Below are 21196 nucleotides of genomic sequence, written 5' to 3'. Positions count from 1 at the left end.
AGCCAGGCCAGAGGTAAAAACAATCATTGGCCACAGCAATGCCACATGAGCTACCTACTTCAACAAGGCAGGCAAGTACACTTCTACCAAGGATGAGAAGGGCAGAAAACTAGAATATTTGTAAACAACATTAATACTATTACAAATCCAGCTCTCTAAACGTGGGTCTCAGTGACACAAACCCTAGAATCCAACTGTACCAATTTGAATAAAGCACAAAGCAGCAGGAAATTTCCTTGACAGTTTCCCTCATTTAATTATGTTCTAATGTGAGCTGTTATACACAAAGTTGTTCTCACATTATTGGTTGCTTAGCTTGGAAAATATATAGTTCAAGGCAGAATGGTATCAAGAACAGTGTAATCGAGTACAAAAACCTCCCTCTGAGAATTTCTTAACCAAAAATATACTTTAGAATTCCCTAGGGAGCTATTTATTTTATTTTTTGTGGTGCTAGGGATTGAATCCAAGGCCTCACACATGATAGGTAAGCACTTTATCACTAAAGTGAAGTGAACTAAACACACCGCGTTGCTTAAAGAACACCCCCGGCCCTTGGGGAATTTTTAAGAACTGCTGAGTCCACCCAGAATCAGAATTTCCCAGAGTGAGTGCCAGATGTATGTATTCAAAACATGCTTCTCTTTACCACTCCATCAGTTAAGAACCTGTCCCATTGCTAGAAATGGTGGTGAGCACCTGTGGTCCCTGCTACCCCAGAAGCTGGGATGGGACATCACTTGAGCCCAGGAGTTTAAGACCAGCCTGGGCAACTTAGCAAGCCTATCTCAAAATTAAAACTATAAAAAGGGATGGGGTTTATCTCAGTGGTAGAGTACTTGTCTAGCATGAGAGTAGACCTTGGCTTCAATCCCCAGTACCACAAAGAAAATAGGCAAACAAACAGTCCTCTAAATTCTATTTTGTAAGAAACACAAAGGCAGGTACCATGTCTGGTTTTTTTCATATTGCATCAGCAGTGCCTAACATAAATAATTGCTCAATAAAAATGTGATTGGTCAAATATTTATTCCTAAAATGTGGTCCCTCAAATAACACGCAAATATCACAGAGGTTCCTTTATGTAAATTTGTGAAATCCCTTTAGAAATCTCAGTGCAACATTGATCTGATGTGTTAATGGATATAAAACTAATTTGGTATAACTTTTTCTTAGTGAACACTATATATCTTCTGATAATCACAAGTTCCTTAATTATTCCAATATTTCATAAAGTATCTATATAAAACCTACCAGTCTACAGCATCTTTTATCATCTTTTTGCCCATTACAAAAATCAACCATTTTCCCATTTTTAGTCTCTGCCCCTCCCATTTTCATTGGAATTTCTTAAAGCCATATTGTATCAGCACAATCTTCACAAAACAAATCACTTTATGGGAAAATGTGGAAAGAAATCTGGAAAAAAACCTGGAAAGTTGTTAGAACATATGATTTACGTCAAACTGTTTTACTTTGACCTTTACAATGAAGGGTGTGTGTGTGTGTGTGTGTGTGTGTGTACACACACACACACACACATATATATATTTGTGTTCTGTTTGTTATTCAAAGAAAATGGAAATTTTCAATCATGGAAGAAAGACAATCTAATTTGATTCTTCTCGAATGAACATAATTCTAATAATAGCTAATAATATGACTGTTTTTATTGAATGTTTTCCATAAACCAGGCAGATTTTAAATATGTATTCAGCCAGAAAGGGAGAAGACCACTCTTGATGATAGAGAAAGACATGATATAACTCATATCTAGGAACAACTAACCTAATAATAAAAGAGATTTATTAGAAATATTGGTGAGGACATGGAAAAAATGAAGACCTCCTACATTGCTAGTGGCAATATGAAATGGGATAGTCACTTTAGAAAACAATTTGGCAATTCCTCAAAAAGTTAAACATAGTTACTATATGACCCACCAATTTTACTCCTATACATAGATCTAAAAGAATTATAAACATGGTTCACACAAACACTTGTACATGAAATGTTTGTAGCAAGATCATTCATAGTAACCACTCAAATATATTTCAACTGGTAAATGGATAAAAATAATGTGGTTTATTTGTGCAATAAAATATTTAGTCAGGGGCTGGAGTCGTGGCTCAGTGGTAGAGCACTTGCTTACCATGTGTTGAGGCAATGGGTTCGATGCTCAGCACCATGTACAAATAAATAAATAAGGGTACCAAAAAAAAAAAGTTTACGCTTTTCCTTTGGGCTGGGGCTGTGGCTCAGGGTAGAGCGCTTGCCTAGCATGTGCGAGACCCTGGGTTCGATTCTCAGCATCACATATAAACAAATAAATAAATAAAGGTCCATCAATAACTAATAAAAATATTTTTTAAAAAATTTAGTCATAAAAAGAATGAAATACTGATACATGCTACAACATGGATAGCACTTGAAAACATTATGCTAAATGAAAATAGCCAGGCTGGACGGGCTTAGTGGCACAAGCTTGTAAGCAGCTTGGAGGCTGAGACAGGAGGACTGCAAGTTCAGGGCCAACCTCAGCAACTTAGCAAGACCCTGTCTCAAAATTAAAATAAAATAAAAGAATATAGCCAGGCACAAAAGCCTATACAGTGTGATCCTAATTATATGAAATATCTAGAATAGGCAAATCCATAGAAACCAATTCCTTTATTAGAGAAGATTTGTGGTTGCCTGGGGATAGGGAGAAAGGGGAATAGTATATGACTGATTTGTGGGTCTAGGATTTCTTTTTGGAGTTATCAAAACATTTTATAATTAGATAGTGATGATCATTACTTAACATACTAAAAACCACTCAATTGTAGAATTTAAAAGGGAAAATTTCATGGTATGTGAATTTTATATCAATAAAAATGTAATTATCTTTTTTTTTTTTTTTTTTTTTTTTTTTTTTTTTTTAAAGAGAGAGTGGGAGAGAGAGAGAGAGAGAATTTTTTAATTTTTATTTTTTAGTTCTCGGCGGACACAACATCTTTGTTTGTATGTGGTGCTGAGGATCGAACCCGGGCCGCAAGCACGCCAGGCGAGCACGCTACCGCTTGAGCCACATCCCCAGCCCCGTGTAATTATCTTTTTATTTAAACAAAGCACAGCTGAGCATAGTGGCACATGCCTGTAATACCTGAGGCAGGAGGATCATGAGTTCAAAGCCAGCCTCAGCAACCAAGTGATACCTTAAGCAACTTTGCCAGACCCTGTCTCTAAATAAAATGTTAAAAAGGGCTGGGAATGTGGCTGAGTGGTTAAGTGCCCCTGAGGTTTAGTCTCTAGTACAAAAAATAACTCACACTGCTTTAAATTTAAAAGGAAAAAATGTCATTATGGTTAATGAAAGAGAAAACAAGACTTAAGGAACAGGAATACTATGAATACTACCTGATTGGTGACAGGTGCACAGAGAATGGATGCTAGTAAAAAGGGTCATTGACAAATTGGGCTAGTGTCCTGAACCAACTGGAAATACCTTATTATACAAGAAATTTTAGCATGTAAGAAAGAGCCTAAGAAGAACAGCTTAGGATAGACTTGTTAGCATCTTGAAATAGTTGATGAAATACAACTATTAAAGGGAAATTAATTAATTATACATTAATTAATGTATAATTCCTAAAAGCCAAAGAAGAATCAGGGAGTGGAAGTTCCCAAGGAACAGAACCATTATTCAAGTAGAACTGTCTATCACACAGAGAACTGGGTTCACAATCACTGGAAGGAATCACACAGAGGTGGGCCAGTAATCTTGTGCTAGTAATATTGTTGGAGCATTCCTGTTTTAGAAGCAGTGTCAGGCTAAGTAACTGGGGCATCTCTTAAACTGATGTCTCTGTTGCCTCTTTCTAAATAGTGTCAGTTGTCAGAAAAAGTGAAAGGGATCACCACTAGTAAATGAAATATTCTCTTTCCAGTAAAATAACATAGTGGGAAATTGTGACAAAGATCTGTGCACTCTAGCTTAATGGTTCTTTTGACACAAAATGAAAATGGACACAGGAAAATGTTAGAGATGCCACTGAAGTTGCTCATGCTGCCGGGAGCAGTGGTGTCTGCCTGTAATCCCAGCGGCTCTGGAGGATGGGGCAGGAGGATCACAAGTTCAAAGCCAGCCTCAGCAACTTAGCAAGGCCCTCAGCAATTCAGCAAGACCTTGTCTCTAAATGTAAAAAGAGACATAGATGTGGCTCAGTGGTTAAGTGCCCCCAGGTTAAAAAAAAAAAAAAGTTGCTCATGCTGTGCAAAGGGACATTTTCTGCAGGATTTTTAGTTTAGAAGCTGACAGAGATCAGAGATGACCTCATGGAAAACTACCTGCAAACCCGAGGTGGTAAGTGAAGCTCACTGAATATTCAGTGGTGGAAACATGGAAGACAGAAGTGAATGCATTCTTTGAAATGCATTTCAGTTTGAAATGCATGACTCCAAATCCATATGTTAAAGGCTCAGTCCCCATTCTGGTGCTATTCAGAGGTAGTGGTACCTTTTAAAAATTATTATTTTAATTATTTTTTGCAGTGGGGTGGATGGAAGCCAAGACCTTGTACATGCTTCTCAAATGCTCTACCACTGAGCTATACCCTCAGCTTTTATACCTTTAAGAGGTGGGAGGTCTTAGGTCACTGAGGGTATGGCCCCAAAGGGGATTTGATTTGGTCTTTGATTCTATATATGCTTTCTAGCCACATGAGGTGAGCGACTTGCATTAGCACGTGCTCTGCATCATGATATTTTGCATCACCACAGGCCCCAAAGCCATGGGACAACCAATCATATACAGAAACCTCCAATATTGAGAGTCAAACTAGACCTGTCCTCTTTTAGCATTGCGTAACTTAGGTATTTGTTAGAGTAACAGAAAGCTGAATATTACATGCAGCATATGGGTGTGATCTTTAAATGTGCTCAATAATGCATCATGGAGCTCTACCTTATTTCACCCAGTGAAGATAATCAACAGGCAGGTCTTTTTTAGGTGTCCTGGTGGCTTATCTTCATCACTGAATACTGAACACACTACACGTATTCTCTCTCTCTCTCTCTCTCTCTCTCTCTCTGTCTCTCTCTCTCTCCCAAGTCTCAACAGTTGACCCTGAATGAGCCAAATGAAATGATGCAAGTTGTCATTATGAATATTATTGGTATAGTGAAGAAGTTCTTTTTTCAATTCCATCTCTCTTTCAAACACTTCTGTAAGCAACTTTTTTTTTTTTAAATTTTATTTTCTCAATTGTCAGCCAGCTTTGTTCTGGAAGTGCAAACTCCCAGCTCTTTGTTTGTTGTCTCAGGACAGCTTAAACTTCTTTCACAAGTAAACCCAAATTTAGGTATTGTTCTGTAACAATCCATGCTGGTGCTGTCAGGGAACAGCCTTCCTCCCAAAACTATTTGGAAAGTCAGGCTTCTTCTATCTGTGGCTGTGTCCTCCCCTGGGCCTTGTATGCATCTGTATCTCACAGTAAAGTAAAGGGCATGGTAAACAGTGTGTGAGAGATTTTATCACTGAGTCAGGAAAGCATTATTTTGTTTGATTCAGGAAAACCTGATTGGTTTACCAGAGAAGTCAGCTTTGAAGCCTTTATGTCACTATCAAATGAAGTTTCACACATAACACTCTGGGTTCCAGAGTTAATGGATCATCAATGCAGGTGAAAGTAGCTTTCATAGCCATTTCTGTTCTTACTACGAATAAGATTTGCATGATCCAGCATCCAGAGGTTCTGTATTTGCATTGGAATCCAGTTCTCTGCTTACCCTTTGGGTATTATGCTAAGTTGTAGTGTTTACATTCTTTTATTATTCTTTTAAGCTTTAATAAATTACTTCTGAACACTTTGCCTATTTTTGTGAAATGGGGATATAATGCAACATAAAGGCAATGAAACAAGGAAACACAGTATCATTCAAATGATGTGGAAGTGCATCAGCCAAAAGGAATGGCATCCCATTAAATATCATGGTACTGTGACATTAAATGAGAAGTTAATTTAAGAATACAATAATTCATACCAATGACCAAGCAAGCATTAAGCAGCAACATAGTGGCACCTGCTGTTAGATTTTCATACTTCCAATGAACTCAACATGTAAGGAGCCCACAGGAATATAGACAGTTTATTATTAACATAAACAGCAAAAGAAAAATCAGCATGCTATTAGCTCCCTATATCCCCAATCCCTCAGCATGACACCAAAAAAAGAGACTAACATATCAGGAATGGTGAATTGCTCTATGTGGAGGAACAGGCCAAGGCCAGTGTTGCACAAACCTGAGAGTGAGTGTCCTCTTAAATTTTGTCCCCTAGGTACCTCATTTGTCTCATCTTGGTTATTGCTCAGTTGAGGAGCAACTTTAAACAACTGCCACATGGTTTTGTAGATTTACACCATAAATTTAACTATATCCTAAGGTGGGAACACAAGGCAAAGAGTTCTGCCTTCAACTGAAACTAGGGAGATAGATGAGAAATGACCTGTGACAGACTCCTAAAGACAGAGATGAGTCACTGCCCCAAGATGGCTCCACACCAGGCTGATTCTCTCCCTGACTGCAGAAGGAATCAGGCCATTGGGAGTTATTCGGCTTTGCCTATGTGGACTTAGTGGAGATGCTCAGGTTGCTGGGATGCCACCACAGAGTTGTTTCCCTAGAGATTAGTATCTGAAGAATGATAAATCTCAATTTATTGCTTTCTGTAGGAAAGTAGAATTGGACTGGTCGTGCACATTCTCTCCAATCAGAACACTATTGATCTTAAACCTTTTTTTTTTTTTTCTTTTTTGACAAAGAGGTGTTTAGATAGTAGTCATTTTCAGAGGCATTAGGTAGAGATTGATACAAACAACCAAGGAGTTGGTTATTTCCATGAGGCTATTGACTCTCAGAGGTACCACACTCAGCTCTTGGAGACTGGCTGTCCTTGACAGGCTGGCTTTGATCATTGAGGCTATTGGCCTTGCTAGATTGAATAAGGTCCTTACTTTGCTACTTGTTACTGCGGCTTCAGGACCGTCATTACTTCTCTAGTTATGGGAACCTGTTTCTATTTTTATAGGTAAAAGAATACCTATATATTTTAGTTCTTAAACCTTTTAAAATTAGTAAAACATCAGTGAAGCAAATTTTCATATACAACTGTATACACACACTTTTTCCCCCCTCGGAAACTTCCAGAAAACTTTCTGACTACTTGACAATTTAGAACAGCAATGTCCTACCTGGAACTTTTTTTTTTTTTCTTTTTAACTTTTTTTTAGTTATACATGGACACAATATCTTTATTTTGTTTATTTATTTTTATGTGGTGCTGAGGATGGAACCCAGTGTCTCACATGCAAGCGCTCTGCCAGTTCCCCACCTGGAAGTTTTGGAGGGAAGGGACTGGGCTTTGTTTAGTCTCCAGCCTAGGTCCTGCACATGATAGGTACTCGATTCCTGGATGAATGGGTGAAGTATCCCAGCCCTTGGGAAGAGCAGCAGAAGAAAAACAGAAGGCAAACAAAGAGCTCATACATAATGCGTTGCTAGGTTGCTCGGTAAGACAGGGAAGATGATTTTTGAAAATACTTAGCAGATATTAGTACCATTCTTCATGTGGGTTACATGCACGATGTGTGTGTTACCTCAATTCCAGTGTGCACTGTTTCACATAACTGTCAGGGCGCCAGCTACCTGGTACCTATCCCAACACATCAGGATTGTGAGGATGGATACTGGGATGAGGATTGCTTGGCCAAATCCAAGCGCTAGAACTTGGACGGAGGAGCCCTCGCTTCTGCGCTAGGGATTTGCGAAGCGAATGGTAATTCCGCCTTCCACAGGACAGGAGCCAGCGAAGAAAACAAGGCCAGGAGCGTTGCCAGAGCTGGGGCGTGGTGATGGTAGGGTGTCCCGGGAAGGAGTTGCCGGTGCGAGCTGGACTGCTGACTGGAGGAGGCCGTGGGGCGGCGGGAGGCGGAGCCCGGGCACGCCTACACAACTGGCCGTGCCTTGGGGCGGGAGGCACTAGCAACGTAGGCAACGCAGGGAAATGGCTGAGTACTTGCGACTGCCCCACTCCCTGGCGCTGATCCGCCTCCGAAACCCGCGGGTCAACGCGATCAGGTAACGGGCTCCGTCCCCTCGGCGCGCAGCGTCGCTGGTCTGTGGGTCTGCAACCTTTGACTCTCCCTGCTGGTTGAAACTGAAGACACTAACAGTAGGGGCCATGGCTCACAACAGGGTCTTTTAACCGAAGTTGGCTGGGTTATGCTTGACCAGGTAAGCCGGGTGGAGGAAACTGCGAGTGATGGAACTGAGCGGTGGAGAGGGGCGTGCTAAACCTTTCTGCTTGCTTGCAACATCTACTTCTCAAACTTTCAGTTGCAAAATTCTTGGGTTAGTGCAGGACCATGATCCAAAGCTCCAGGTGTCCTACAGTAAAGGGGCTAGATAAAGTAAAAGGGATGGGGGACTTGCGTGAGGCCCCGGTTCATCCCTGGCCCAACAGAAAATAGAAAGACACATAAAATAAAGTAAGACCCAGTGAATGCCAACACAGTGAGTAAAGGAGATTTGTCTGGGTAGAAAACACTAAATTATTTCTCTTGATCTGTTCTAAACCTCAGGGCCAGAGAGCTTCCTTAGAGGATCTATTCCGAGTAACCACTATGTAGCATTTTCTGAAAAATTACATTTTAACTTCTTTAATTTAATTTAATTTATTTCTGCAGTGCATGTAGAGCGTTACTTTAAAAGTAAGACCAAAACTCCCAGTTTGAAAATTGATGAAGTTCATTTGGTGTGGTTCTTCTAGATCTCTGAATAAAGCCACCCATCCTCTGAGAGTCAGATTAGTGAAAATTATAATTTACAAAGAATATAATGAATAGATAGAAAGGTCTTTGATGAAATTCTCATTACGTGTTGCGGGAGCAAATAGAGATGAAAAGAGACCTGATAATTTTAACTGAGCTTTTATCCTATTGTCGTTGTATTGGACTTTCAGTCTTAGTTTTAATATTACCCTTCTTATGTGAAGGTAGGTTAATTATACAAAAAGAGAAGAAATTAAATCACAAATCTGTAATTGTCATTCCCATAAAAATGTAAAATATCCATTATGTTGGTTTTGACAAACATGTAAGTAATATGATTCCATAGCCCTTTGGACTGTGCACTGATTGGATTATTAAATATTAGGATTCTGCTGCTACTGGAGTTTCTGCTCATAATGGACAGCTATTCCCATCAAGAACTTAGGGGGAAAAAAAGGTTTCATAGCCTAATACTCATAACTAGCAATGTTTTGTGAAAACTGCTTGATATATTTCTGGCATTTAACCTGATAGCCCCTCTACCCACCCAGGAGTAATGTATATACTTACCTCACAAAGTTGTTGTGTGGAGCCAGGCACAGTATTCATGCCTGTAGTTTCAGTTACTTGGGAGGCTAAGGTAGGAGGCTTGCAAGTTTGAGGCTAACCTCAACAACTTAGTGAGACCTTGTCTCAAAACAAAATTAAAAAATTAGTGAGGTTGCAGCTCACTGGTAGAGCACCCCTGGATTCAATCACAAAAAATACATAGTCGTGAGGATTAAATGATATGAAGGTTTTAAACTTCCTGTTAGTGAGAAGGCTTGTTACAAGCCCTTATCAGCAGACCTGATGCCCAGGATCCACTTCTGCTTTATCAAGAACTACTCCACTTGGGAACAGATCCTTTCCTGTCCTTACTCATTTATCTTTCTCTGACCTTTTATTTTAGTTGGGGTACACATGCTGGTGTTCACCAAGTTTAACAGGTCCTTTTTTTTTTCTTTTTGGAAGTTTTTTCTTCCAGGCTCACTGAGAGATTCTTATTTGAATAATAATTTGTTTTTGCTCAATTTAAATCTATAATTTCTAATTTAGCCAGCCATGTTTCCTTATTTTGGTGTCAGCCCCATTCATTGAGTGTAGGATGTGCCTAAATCCTAGGCCTATTCATTACAGAGAACAGAGATGACCCAAAATTTACCCAGAACAATGGCTGTAAGAAATCTCACGTTGTACAGGACTCAAGATATGCATACCTGCCTGCACATGCAAAACAGAAAAGAAAGTTTCCTGAAACTAGTCCTATCCTTTCATAGTATATAATTGGGGAAATTCTATTTTCTTTCTTAAAAAAAAGAAAGGGGGGCTGGGATTGTGGCTCAGTGGTAGAGCGTTCGCCTAGCACGGGCAGGACCCAGGTTCGATCCTCAGCACCACATAAAAATAAAGGCATTGTGTTGTGTCCATCTACACCTAAAAAATAAATATTAAAAAAAAAAAGAAAGGAAAAAGAAAAGAAAAAAAAAAGCTGGTAACAAGCCACTAATTGATTTGATGAACTTTGGAAAAACAAACAAACAAAAAGAGAGAGAGAGAGGGAGGGAGAGGTGTGAGAAAAGGCCAAGACCTGCTCTGACAAAGAACTTGAAGCCTCGTGGTCAGCACTCAGGAATGTCATCTTCCCCCACACTCCATGCTCCACACCTGGCTGTGTTAAGATGGGGAAAATACTTTCTTAGCCCATGTGACCTTTACCTTACGGGGAAGCTGTGGTCCCTGTCAGCAGAATCTAGTAAAACTGTTACAGCCATTTTCCTTTTTTATCACCACCCCCCCCCCTTTTTAAATATATTTTTTAGTTGTTGATAGACCTTTATTTAATTTATTTATATATGGTGCTGAGAATAGAACCCAGTGCTTCATATATGCCAGTCAAGTGTACTACCACTGAACCATAGTCCTAGCCCCTCCCCCTGTTTTTTGAGTTTTTCAAAATTAACAAGAACATAAATAAAACAGGAAGGCTTGATTGGAATGAGAAAAGCTAGTCTTCTTTCCTCAGTGACCATGATGAAGATAATTTTGGCTCATTTTGTGGTCATCCTTTAACCCAGAAGAAAATACAGTCAGCTCTCTATATCCCCTGCCATTCAACTGTGGATAGAAAATGTCTTTTGGTACATGATGGTTGAGTCTCTAATAAATATGTAGTCTTTTTCTTCTTGTCATTATTTCCTGAACAATGTGGTGTAATATGTATTTACAAAGCATTTACATTTTGTTGGGTATACTAAGTAGTCTAGAGATGAGTAGGTTATGTACAAATCCTACCATTATTTTATATAAGGGACTAAGCATATGAGAAATTTGGTATTCTAGTTGGGGTGGGTAATTCTTGGTACCAGTTTTCCATACATACCAAGAGAATTGCATATGCCTTATGGATTTTTCAATATTACATAATGGTGTAGTATCTGTTTTCATAGTCAGATTTGACTTTTAATTAACTGGTGGAAAGCAAGTGGTATTATTTGACTTCATCTAGGTTAAGAGGTGAAAATTAAGGAAGTGGAAGATAATTATCTTATAAGAGAGCAAGTATCTCTTTTATGCTCTGAAGTTTTAACTCATAGTTGCTGGTTTTAACAATAAGGGGTTTACAGAGGTTTGTTGTTTGTTTTAAGATTGTTTTCACTCTGTATACAGAGATTACCCAAAATACTGAGAATTTTAAGGCAAAACTGATTATGGTCTGCTTCTATCATTTTTTTAGGCAGTTTTTTACTATGTTTTGTAGTTCTCCCTTGCTAGATCTCTTGGCCCTATTAATCATGTGATTTATGGAAATTTTCCTCTCCTTGATTTTTATGACTTATGTTTCATTGGTGCTGGATCACTGTGCTAGGACCCCCTGTGTCTTAAATGAAGACATATCCAGAGAATTTGCCCTCAGTTTACATTGCTTTTCATTTAGTGGACTCATCCAATCTTGGCTTTATCTGTCTTCTCTGGATGACTTCCTCATATACCGAAACTTGGCAAATTTTGCTATACATGCCCTCACATTGCCTTTATACCTTAAATTATCTACGATTAGATCAAATTTTAGTGGTAGAAAACTGATAGTAATAATGAATTAAACAAGTGAAAATTTTCTCTCACGGCAGTATCCTGGAATGGTATTGATACTCCACGAACATTCATCCCCCCAATTCTCTCTTTTGCTCTGTTATCCTCAATACTTGACTTCTACCTGTTGGTCCAATAAGGCTGCTTCTCATCTAGCTATCACATCTGCCTTCCTGTCAAGAAAAGGGAGGGAAGAAAAAAAGAGGAAAGCATACCCAGTCCTTTAGGAACTCTTCCCCAAAATCGCATAAATATGATTCCATCTAATTGACCAGAACTTAAAGCCTTGAGCAGAACTTACTTAAAGCAGGGTGGAAAATGTAGTCTTTTGGGGGGATATCATGTAATCTCTTAAAATGTAGGCATTTTCATAATCTGGAGGAATGGGTAGCTGAGGTAACTAGCAGCTTCTGCCACATCTCCTGGGCCATTTCTCTGCTATTTTCCTTCTGTTTCTGTCAGCATGGCAAATTAAAAGTAACGTGCTTGCCTTTGAACTTCCCCACCACTTTTTTTTTTTAATATTTGTTTGTTGTCAATGGACTTTATTTTATTTATTTATATACAGTGCTGAGAATTGAACCCAGTGCCTCACTTATGCTAGGCAAGTGCTCTACCACTGAGCCACAATTGCAGCACCCCCATCACTTTCTTTGTACTTTTAGTGTAGCACTTACCTTACTGCACTTTACATGATAGTTGTATAGGTTTATCAGGTAATCCCTTGCACTTTTCTATATTAAGTGTAAGAATATATTAAAATTGGTTAGTGCTGATTCTAAGTGGTTAACATTAGAGCAGAGTGGAAGAAAATAATATTACTCTTCAAGGGGACTCATTTAATTCGCTCACTGCTTAATTCACAGTAGACATACTGTATGATGAAAAAATTAGTGAAAGCCTTAATGGTAAGTTTCTATGGCTTTTATACAATGTGCATGTGATTAATTTTTTAGGATTAAGAAAGGAAAAACTCTGAGATGGCAGAACTTTAATTATGAATAATTTGCATCATGTAAATTTTTTTTCTTTTAGTTTGGCTGTACTCAATGGAATAAAAGAGGGACTAAAGAAAGCCATATCCGACCATACAGTAAAAGCCATTGTGATATCTGGAGAAAATGGAATATTCAGTGCAGGTAACATTTGTCTGACACTCTCCCATTATCTATAGAATCTAGTCACAGACTGAGATCCACACTGCATTAGCTGTCCCTCTAGGTAATAATACGAGTAATAAAGTAATGTGGGTTGTAGATACAGGAGACTAGAGTGGGACTGAGAAACACTGTGGAGAAAGGGACAGGTCCCAAGTGAGACCCAGAGAAGACTCTGGCTTTGTCTCTTTTTTATTGAGTTGAGACTTTGGTGAACATTTAGTTCAGGCTTGATGGCCGTGATACCTGCTGCTATACACATGCTGATGCATATACTGGCTTTGCACATCTCCACCATATCTCCATAATCTCCTGAACATCAACTTCTCTATCTATGAAGTAGGGACAGTAATGTCTATGTTAGGGGTGTTTGAGAGGTTCAGTGAGATGCCTTCTCTGAACTCTCTTCATGCAGCATCTACACACAGAAGGTGATCAGCAAGGGTTACTGTTCATACATAGTCTTGAAATGAAGTTCTTTTTCCTTCTGGTGGGCACCCACCTCAGTGCCTGTGGCACTGCTTTATTGGGTCATTGTCTGAAGATGCTCAGATGTGGCAATAATATCTGAAGTGGTGATTTATTTAATGATATAGCACCTCTTCCTTTTTTCCCCAATGTATGTATGGAATTCTTTGACAAAAGGCACATGGATATTAAGGTTTGGTGAATTTTTCCTACTAGGGCTATGTAAGTTATTTATTAATTATAATGAAGATAGTAGTAGTGTTTACATGTTATATTTTCAGCTGAGTAAATCCTACATTCCTCATTTACAGATGAGGAGGGTGAGGTGAGAATTGACCAGCTATGAAATGGCTTACTCACTGTATACCTAAACTTTTTTTTTATCTTCTTTTTATTTATTTATTTATTTATTTTGGTGGTGCTGAGGGTTGAACCCAGTGCCTCACACGTGCTAGGTAAAGCACTCTACCACTGAGCTATGCCTCCAGCCCTGGACACTTATACCTGATGGGCAGCTAACATGATGACTTTGGGGCACAAAAAGTGAGATCAGAATTATAAGAACTATATATTTTATTGTAAGAAAGAGGTGGAAGGGGCTGGGGTTGTGGCTCAGCGATAGAGCATTTGCCTAACATGTGCCGGGCCCTGGGTTCGATCCTCAGCAGCACATATAAATCAATAAAATAAAGGTATTGTGTCCAACTACAACTAAAAAATAAATATTAAAAAAAGAGAAAGAGGTGGAAAATACAGAAAGTAATTAGAATTTGTGAGCAGAAAAAATTATTCTTCTAGAAGAACATTAGAAATTCTCAAAGTTAACATAATGGACAGGTCTAGTATAGTGTACTCAAACATTGGAAAATATGTGTTTTTCTTAAATACATGTACAAAAATTAAGCAGGTCCTAAATACTTGAGAGGCTAAGGCAGGAGGATGGCAAGTTCAAAACCAGTCTTAGCAAATTAGTGAGACGCTGCCTCAAGGTAAAAGATAAAAAGGGGTAGGGGTTTAACTCAATGGTATTGTATCCTTGGGTTCCATCTCCAATACTAAAAAAAAAAAAAAAAAAAATACTGAGCAAGGAAGGCCTGGATCATCAAAGTTTGTCTTAGGCTTAGGTATAGCCAGTGATAGAGCTTGTGTTTCATGTTCTCCAGGCCTTGGGTTTACACTCCAGCACCAAAAAGAAAAAAGAAATCCATATGCAACAAAATGAAACTAAACCCCTCTCTCTCACCATGCACAAAACTCAATTCAAAATGGATCAAGAACCTAGGAATAAAACCAGGGAACCCTGCGTCTAATAAAAGAAAAAGTAGACCCTAATCTCCATCATGAGGGATTAGGCCCCAACTTCCTTAATAAGACTCTTATAGTGCAAGAATTAAATCAAGAATCAATAAATGGGATGGATTCAAACAAAAAAAAGTTTCTTCTCAGCAAAAGAAACAATCTGTGAAGTAATTAGAGAGCCTACATCTTGGGAGCCAATTTTTACCTCTCACACATCAGATAGAGCATTAATCTCTGAGGTATATAAAGAACTAAAAAAACTAAACACACACACACAAAATAACCCAATCAATAAATGGGCCAAAGACCTGAACAGACACTTCTCAGAAGATGATATGCAATCAATTAACAAATATATAAAAAAGTTCAACATCTCTAGCAATTAGAGAAATGCAAATCAAAACTACTCTTAAGATTTCATCTCACTCCAATCAGAATGGCAGCTATTATGAAGACAAACAACAATAAGTGCTGGCAAGGATGTAGGGAAAAATGTACACTCATACACTGCTGGTGGGATTGCAAATTGGTGCAGCCAAGATAGAAAGCAATATGGAGATTTCTTGGAAAATTGGGAATGGAACCACCATTTGACCCAGCTATCCCTCTCCTTGGTCTATACCCAAAGGACTTAAAAACAGCATAGTACAGGGACACAGCCACATCAATGTTTATAGCAGCACAATTCACAGTAGCTAAATTATGGAACCAACCTAGATGCCCTTCAGTAGATGAATGGATTAAAAAATGTGGCATTTATACACAATGGAATATTACTCAGCAATAAGAGAATAAAATCATGGCATTTGCAGGTAAATGGATGTTTATCTGATATAAGGAGGCTGATTCATAGTGGGGTAGGGAGTGGGAGCATGGGAGGAATAGACAAACTCTAGATAGGATAGAGGGGTTGGAGGGGAAGGGAGGGGGCATGGGATTAGAAATGATGGTGGAATGTGATGATCATTACTATCCAAAGTACAGGTATGAAGACACGAATTGGTGTGAATATACTATGTATACAACCAGGAAAAATTATGCTCTATATATGTATATGAATTGTAATGCTTTCTGCTGTCATATATAAATTAAAAAATTATATAAAAAGAGTTTATGATATTTTTTAAGATTTTACAGTATTCTTTCAATATTAAATATATTTATCAAACTTTACTTAATTCTCACATCAGTCATTTAAGATAGGTCATGAGACAAAAGATTCAATAACTTACTTAATGTCATAAAACCAATTACACGTATGCATAGGGAAAAGACTAAGAATTTGCCAAGTCTTAAATTATTATTTCTGTGTGGTGATATTTAGGGTGATCCATATGTTCTTTATAATTTTGTACATTTTTCAACTTCCCAAAATGCATGTGTTATTTTTATAATCAGGAAAAGCAAGAAATATTGTTATTTTCACCAATCATAAAAAAAATTTATCAAGGTATAATTCTAAGCCAGTTGATTAACACAGCTCACAAATATGTATACATTTTACCCTGACATTTTGTATTATGGCTCATGATATTAGCAAAGATAAGAGACTAAATTTCTGTGAATAAGGTTGATAAACAGATAATGCAAAAAACCAGAGGCCAACTCAGTCTCAGAATGATGGTCTTGGGTAGAGACCCCTGTGTTCCTTCTCTGATATTTTAAATTTGCCTAGAGCTAGAATTGCTAGGTAGTATATGGAAAGATAGATCTTAGAATGTTACAGGGTTCATGGTAGATATTTAAAGATCTCATTTTGTTCTACATCTCTCAAACTACTTGTTTCATGTGTCTCCAGCCTGAGGACAAAGTGTCTCCTGGGCCCAAAGAGATCTCAAGGTGATCAGGTCCCTACATATTAATAACAGAAACATGTATCCTTCTCAGCCATCTTTTCTCCTTGTCTTTATGTCCTGTAGGTGTGGATATCCACAGCTTCAGCACTCCTGGATTCTCTGGCGTTGATTTGGGAAGTTTAGTAGATGAAATACAGAGATACCAGAAGCCAGTGGTAGCAGCTATCCAAAGTGTGGCCTTAGGAGGGGGACTGGAGCTGGCCTTGGGCTGTCACTATAGGATTGCTCACGCAAAGGTAACAGCTAAGCCTCCATGTGGAGGTTGGTGTGGAGCTTTTCTTCCGAGCAAGTTCTAACTGTAGCCATGAGCATCAGAAGTGGGCACTTTGAATGGTTAGCTCTCTGGTTAACAAGTCCTGGGTATCTCCAGCACTGGTGCTGAGCTGTCCTGTAGGGGTTCAGCTATTGTTTGGGGGCTGAAATACTTGCATTCTGGTTGGTAAATAGCTGCTGCTCTGAGCCTTCTGTCTCTTTGCTTCCCTTAACCTCTCCAGGATTCACTAACTAAAGGGAACCTCCATTCTTTTGTACTTCCTACAGGCTTTTTCCCTATGTAATGTTTTTTATAGTCCACCCTCCCTTGTTACTAAAAAAATAATATCGGGATTTTATTATATGTGGTTTATACTCTCTTACAAATATATTGATATCATATTTATTTCGTTATTAAACATTCTTTATCTTGCCTTGTTTTCTGTTTTTATTTGAGGGGTTGGGTTTGTGTGTGCATGTGTATGTATGTATGTATGTGTGTGCATGCACACACATTACAGGGGATGAACCCAGGTCCTAAGCGTTCCTAGGAAGGTGCTCTACCACTGAGCCATATTCCTTGTTCCATCTCTACCTTTAAATTAAAGAGTTTATTTTATTTATTTATTTATTTATTTTTGAGAGAGAGAATTTTTTTAATATATTTATTTTTTAGTTTTCGGCGGACACAACATCTTTGGTTGTATGTGGTGCTGAAGATCGAACCCGGGCCGCACGCATGCCAGGCGAGCGCGCTACTGCTTGAGCCACATCCCCAGCCCTAAATTAAAGAGTTTAATATATGCTTACATTTACTATATTTACTGATATGGAAAAATTAACTTCTGACATTTTTCTCTTTGTTTTCTGCATTTTATGTCTTTGTTCCTTAGTTCCTTGGTTGATACTTTCACTTGTGATTAACAGGTATTTTTCTAGTGTGCCCGGTTAATTGTCCTCTGATATCTTTTAATGTATTCTTTTGAGTTATTTTCTTAGTGGTGATGGCCTTAGTGATTGTAATTAATATCCCAATTTATAAAAATCTAGCTCAGATTTATATTAATTTATTTTCAATAGTATGTAAACATTTTCTCCACTATAGCTGTTACCCACCCCTTTATGCAGTTACTGTCCTAAATTATAAGTTTATACATTGGATGCTCATCAGTATGTTTATGCTTATTGTTTTTGTAGTGGTCTTTTAAATGTGATGATAAAAATGGATTGCAGGGGGTGGAATTCTGGCTCAGTGGTAGTGTGCTTGCCTGGCGTACATGAGGCCCTGGGTTCAATCCTCAGCACCACATATATGTAAATAAAATTTTTTAAAAAACCATTGACAACTAAAAAAATATTTTAAAAAATGGATTGCTAACAAGGAAATGTTAGCACTGTCTTTTATGTTTATCTACATAGCTGTGCTTTACCAGAGTCCTTTGTTTTTTCATGTAAATTCTAGTTACTCTCAAGTATCCTTTCATACCAGCTGAAAGGATTTGTTGTAGGACTGGACTGCTAGCAATGAATTCAGTTTTTATTTACCTGGGAAGGTGTTAATTTTGCCTTTCTGCCTATTCTGGGTAGTTGATATAAATGAGTTCATACAATATGTGGTCTTTCATGACTGGTTTCTTTCATTTAGCATAATGCTTTTATGGTTCATCCATATGGTGGCATGAATCAGTTCATTGTTCCTCTCTAGTATTGAATAATATTCTGTTGTATGGCTATACCACATTTTATTTATCCATTCATCAGTTGAAGGATGTTTCAGTTGCTTCTATTTTTTTTTTTTTTTTTTAATGAACAATGATGCTTTGAAAACACGCATAAGAGATTTTTGTGGGCTTATGTGTTCATTGCCCTTGGATTTATACTACGTGACCTTGCTGGGTCACATGATAAATCCACGTTTAACTTTTGAGAAATTGCCAAATTGTTTTCCAAAATTTCTGCACATTTTACTTTTTTGTCATCCATGTATGAGTGTTCTGTCTTCTCCACATTGTCTGCCTTTTTTCTTGTATTCATTCTAATGGGTGTCAAGTTGTATCTCATTGTGCTTTAGGTTTGCATTTCCCTGATAGTTAGTGATATTGAACATCTTTTCATGTGTTGATTGGGGCATTTTATCCCTTCTTTAGAGAGATCCTTTGTCCAGTTTTAATTGATTGTCTTTTTATTTGGAGTTATGAAAGTTCTTTGTGTATTCTGGATACAAGTCCTATATCAGATCTATAATCTGCCAATACTCTCTCCCATTCTGTGAGTTTCCTTTTCCTTTACCTATGCTTCCTGGCTCTTGCAAGTTCCCAGAAAGCTTTTCCTGAAGGATATTAAAATTTTGTTGTCTGAGACAGGTCATAATTGATTCAAAAAAATGTGCCAGAGCTAGAAGTATGTTTAAGCATGAAGACTTAGTACAGCTCTGGTTATGCTGTTAATTAAAGGAGAGCCTATATACTAGTTTGCCCGGTGGAAATTCTTGCTGAATCCAATGAAGCAATGTTTTTGAGGGTATAGGAAATCCAGGGATTGTTCATCTTAGATATAAATGTATTACCTCATTGTTGGCCTTTATACCTTCAATCTGACAGGCTCATGTTGGCTTCCCAGAAGTCACACTAGGAATTCTTCCTGGTGCGAGAGGAACCCAGCTTCTCCCCAGACTCATTGGAATTCCTGCTGCACTTGACTTAATTACATCAGGTCAGTGTACACCTTGCCTGTGACTGTCTAGACCAACCTGAGGAACTGGACCAGCATTTAGGAAAATCCTGGCCTGGCCACTAGCTACTATATAACCTTAAAGAGGGCAGTTTAACTTTGTCTCCAAATTTTCTCATCTATAAAATGGAAACAATATTTCTCTTGACAGCTTCTCAAATGTTACTATAATGATCCCATGTGCAAATCATGGAAGGAAAGTGTATGCAAAGCACTAATCAAATTTAGAGTTGTATTATAGTTTGTTGAATTATTGCTGTTCACATAGGGAACATTATATTCAGATCTGGTTTAGAAATCTTAATAATAATAAGATTCAAAGGGCTGGGGTTGTGGCTCAGTGGTAGAGCACTTGCCCAGCATGTGTGAGGCATCACATAAAAATAAGTAAATAAAATAAAAGTATAAAAAAATTCACGATAAGTTTTTTTTTTAAAAGAAAAGATTGAAAATCAAAATTTTCAAGCCAAGTTTCAAGTTTTCCTTTACAAATAACAAATTTTCATTTCTCAAGTATTAAGATATTAGCTACAAATGGAAATTTTTCTTTTTACATAGGGATTATGAATAATATAACACTAAATCAGCACAAAAAAGAAACTTGGTATCCTTTAGCAGTAACTGTCCATCCCCTTCTAGATTTACCAAATATTCAGGTTTGTAAGACAAACCTGAGTTTACTCTAAACAAGTATAATTAATTATGAGATCCTATGTTAGGTAATTTATCTTTCTTTTCTTTAGATTTCTCAAACATGCATTTAATAGTAGGGGTGATATGGTGGTGAACACTAGGTAGGTTAATACATACAGTGTGCTTAGAACCCTCCTAGATATGACAGAACTTAGCTATTTACTGTTATTCATATATGTCTGTTTTCTGAGTAAAATTAAGATGAAAATCTTAGTAGTAGACTGACCCTGAAGAATGTATGAGAAAAAAGAGCAAATTATTAAATTTTAAAAAGTTATTTATTTTGCCTAAGGATATGTTAAACTATAATGAATTTATCACTATTATTTTAAAATTATTTAATATAGAAACATTTTTTAAAATTCTCAATTTTAATTCCCAATACAGTAAATATTGATAGATATAACCTATATAAACAATAGGATTTTGGAATTCTTTATAATATATAAGAATGCACAGGGGTTCTAAGTCTGCAGTGTTTGAGAATTGCTAAAAGATATCTGTATGTTTTGACAGAGACTGTGATATAAAACTGCATATGAGACAATATCAACAATAATGTGATTCTGTATGCATTAAAATAGCTTTGTTGTTTTAGATGAGGTGGTGTTATAAGTCCTATAGACTATGCGAGGAAACTTACAAAAACTGAAGTATTAAGTTTATTTTAAAAATCTAGTGAAAATTGTTTTAATTTACAATGATAAGTACATTTTAAATAATGTGAGTCATTTTTAAGTGTCTGATTTAGAATTCTTTAGAGGATGCTCAAATCCAACATACTAGAGAAATTCACAG

At 37.6% G+C, this 21196-nt stretch overlaps 1 protein-coding gene across 1 annotated transcript in view; it reads left to right on the top strand.

The window, feature by feature from the left end:
- Window positions 1–8036: 8036 nt before the first annotated feature.
- The window catches only part of LOC114105187 (peroxisomal bifunctional enzyme-like), a 31724-nt gene continuing 18564 nt past the window's right edge, over window positions 8037–21196 (top strand). The window contains exons 1-4 of the mRNA XM_027951566.2: window positions 8037–8119; window positions 12979–13082; window positions 16787–16959; window positions 19576–19687. Of these exons, the coding sequence (XP_027807367.2) occupies window positions 8046–8119; window positions 12979–13082; window positions 16787–16959; window positions 19576–19687 (463 nt within the window). The 5' untranslated portion in view covers window positions 8037–8045. The remainder of the gene's footprint in view (window positions 8120–12978; window positions 13083–16786; window positions 16960–19575; window positions 19688–21196) is intronic.

This window comes from Marmota flaviventris, chromosome 8 (assembly GCF_047511675.1).
Source record: "Marmota flaviventris isolate mMarFla1 chromosome 8, mMarFla1.hap1, whole genome shotgun sequence".
NCBI classification, from domain to species: Eukaryota; Metazoa; Chordata; class Mammalia; order Rodentia; family Sciuridae; genus Marmota; species Marmota flaviventris.
This window is presented reverse-complemented; position numbering and strand designations above follow the sequence as displayed.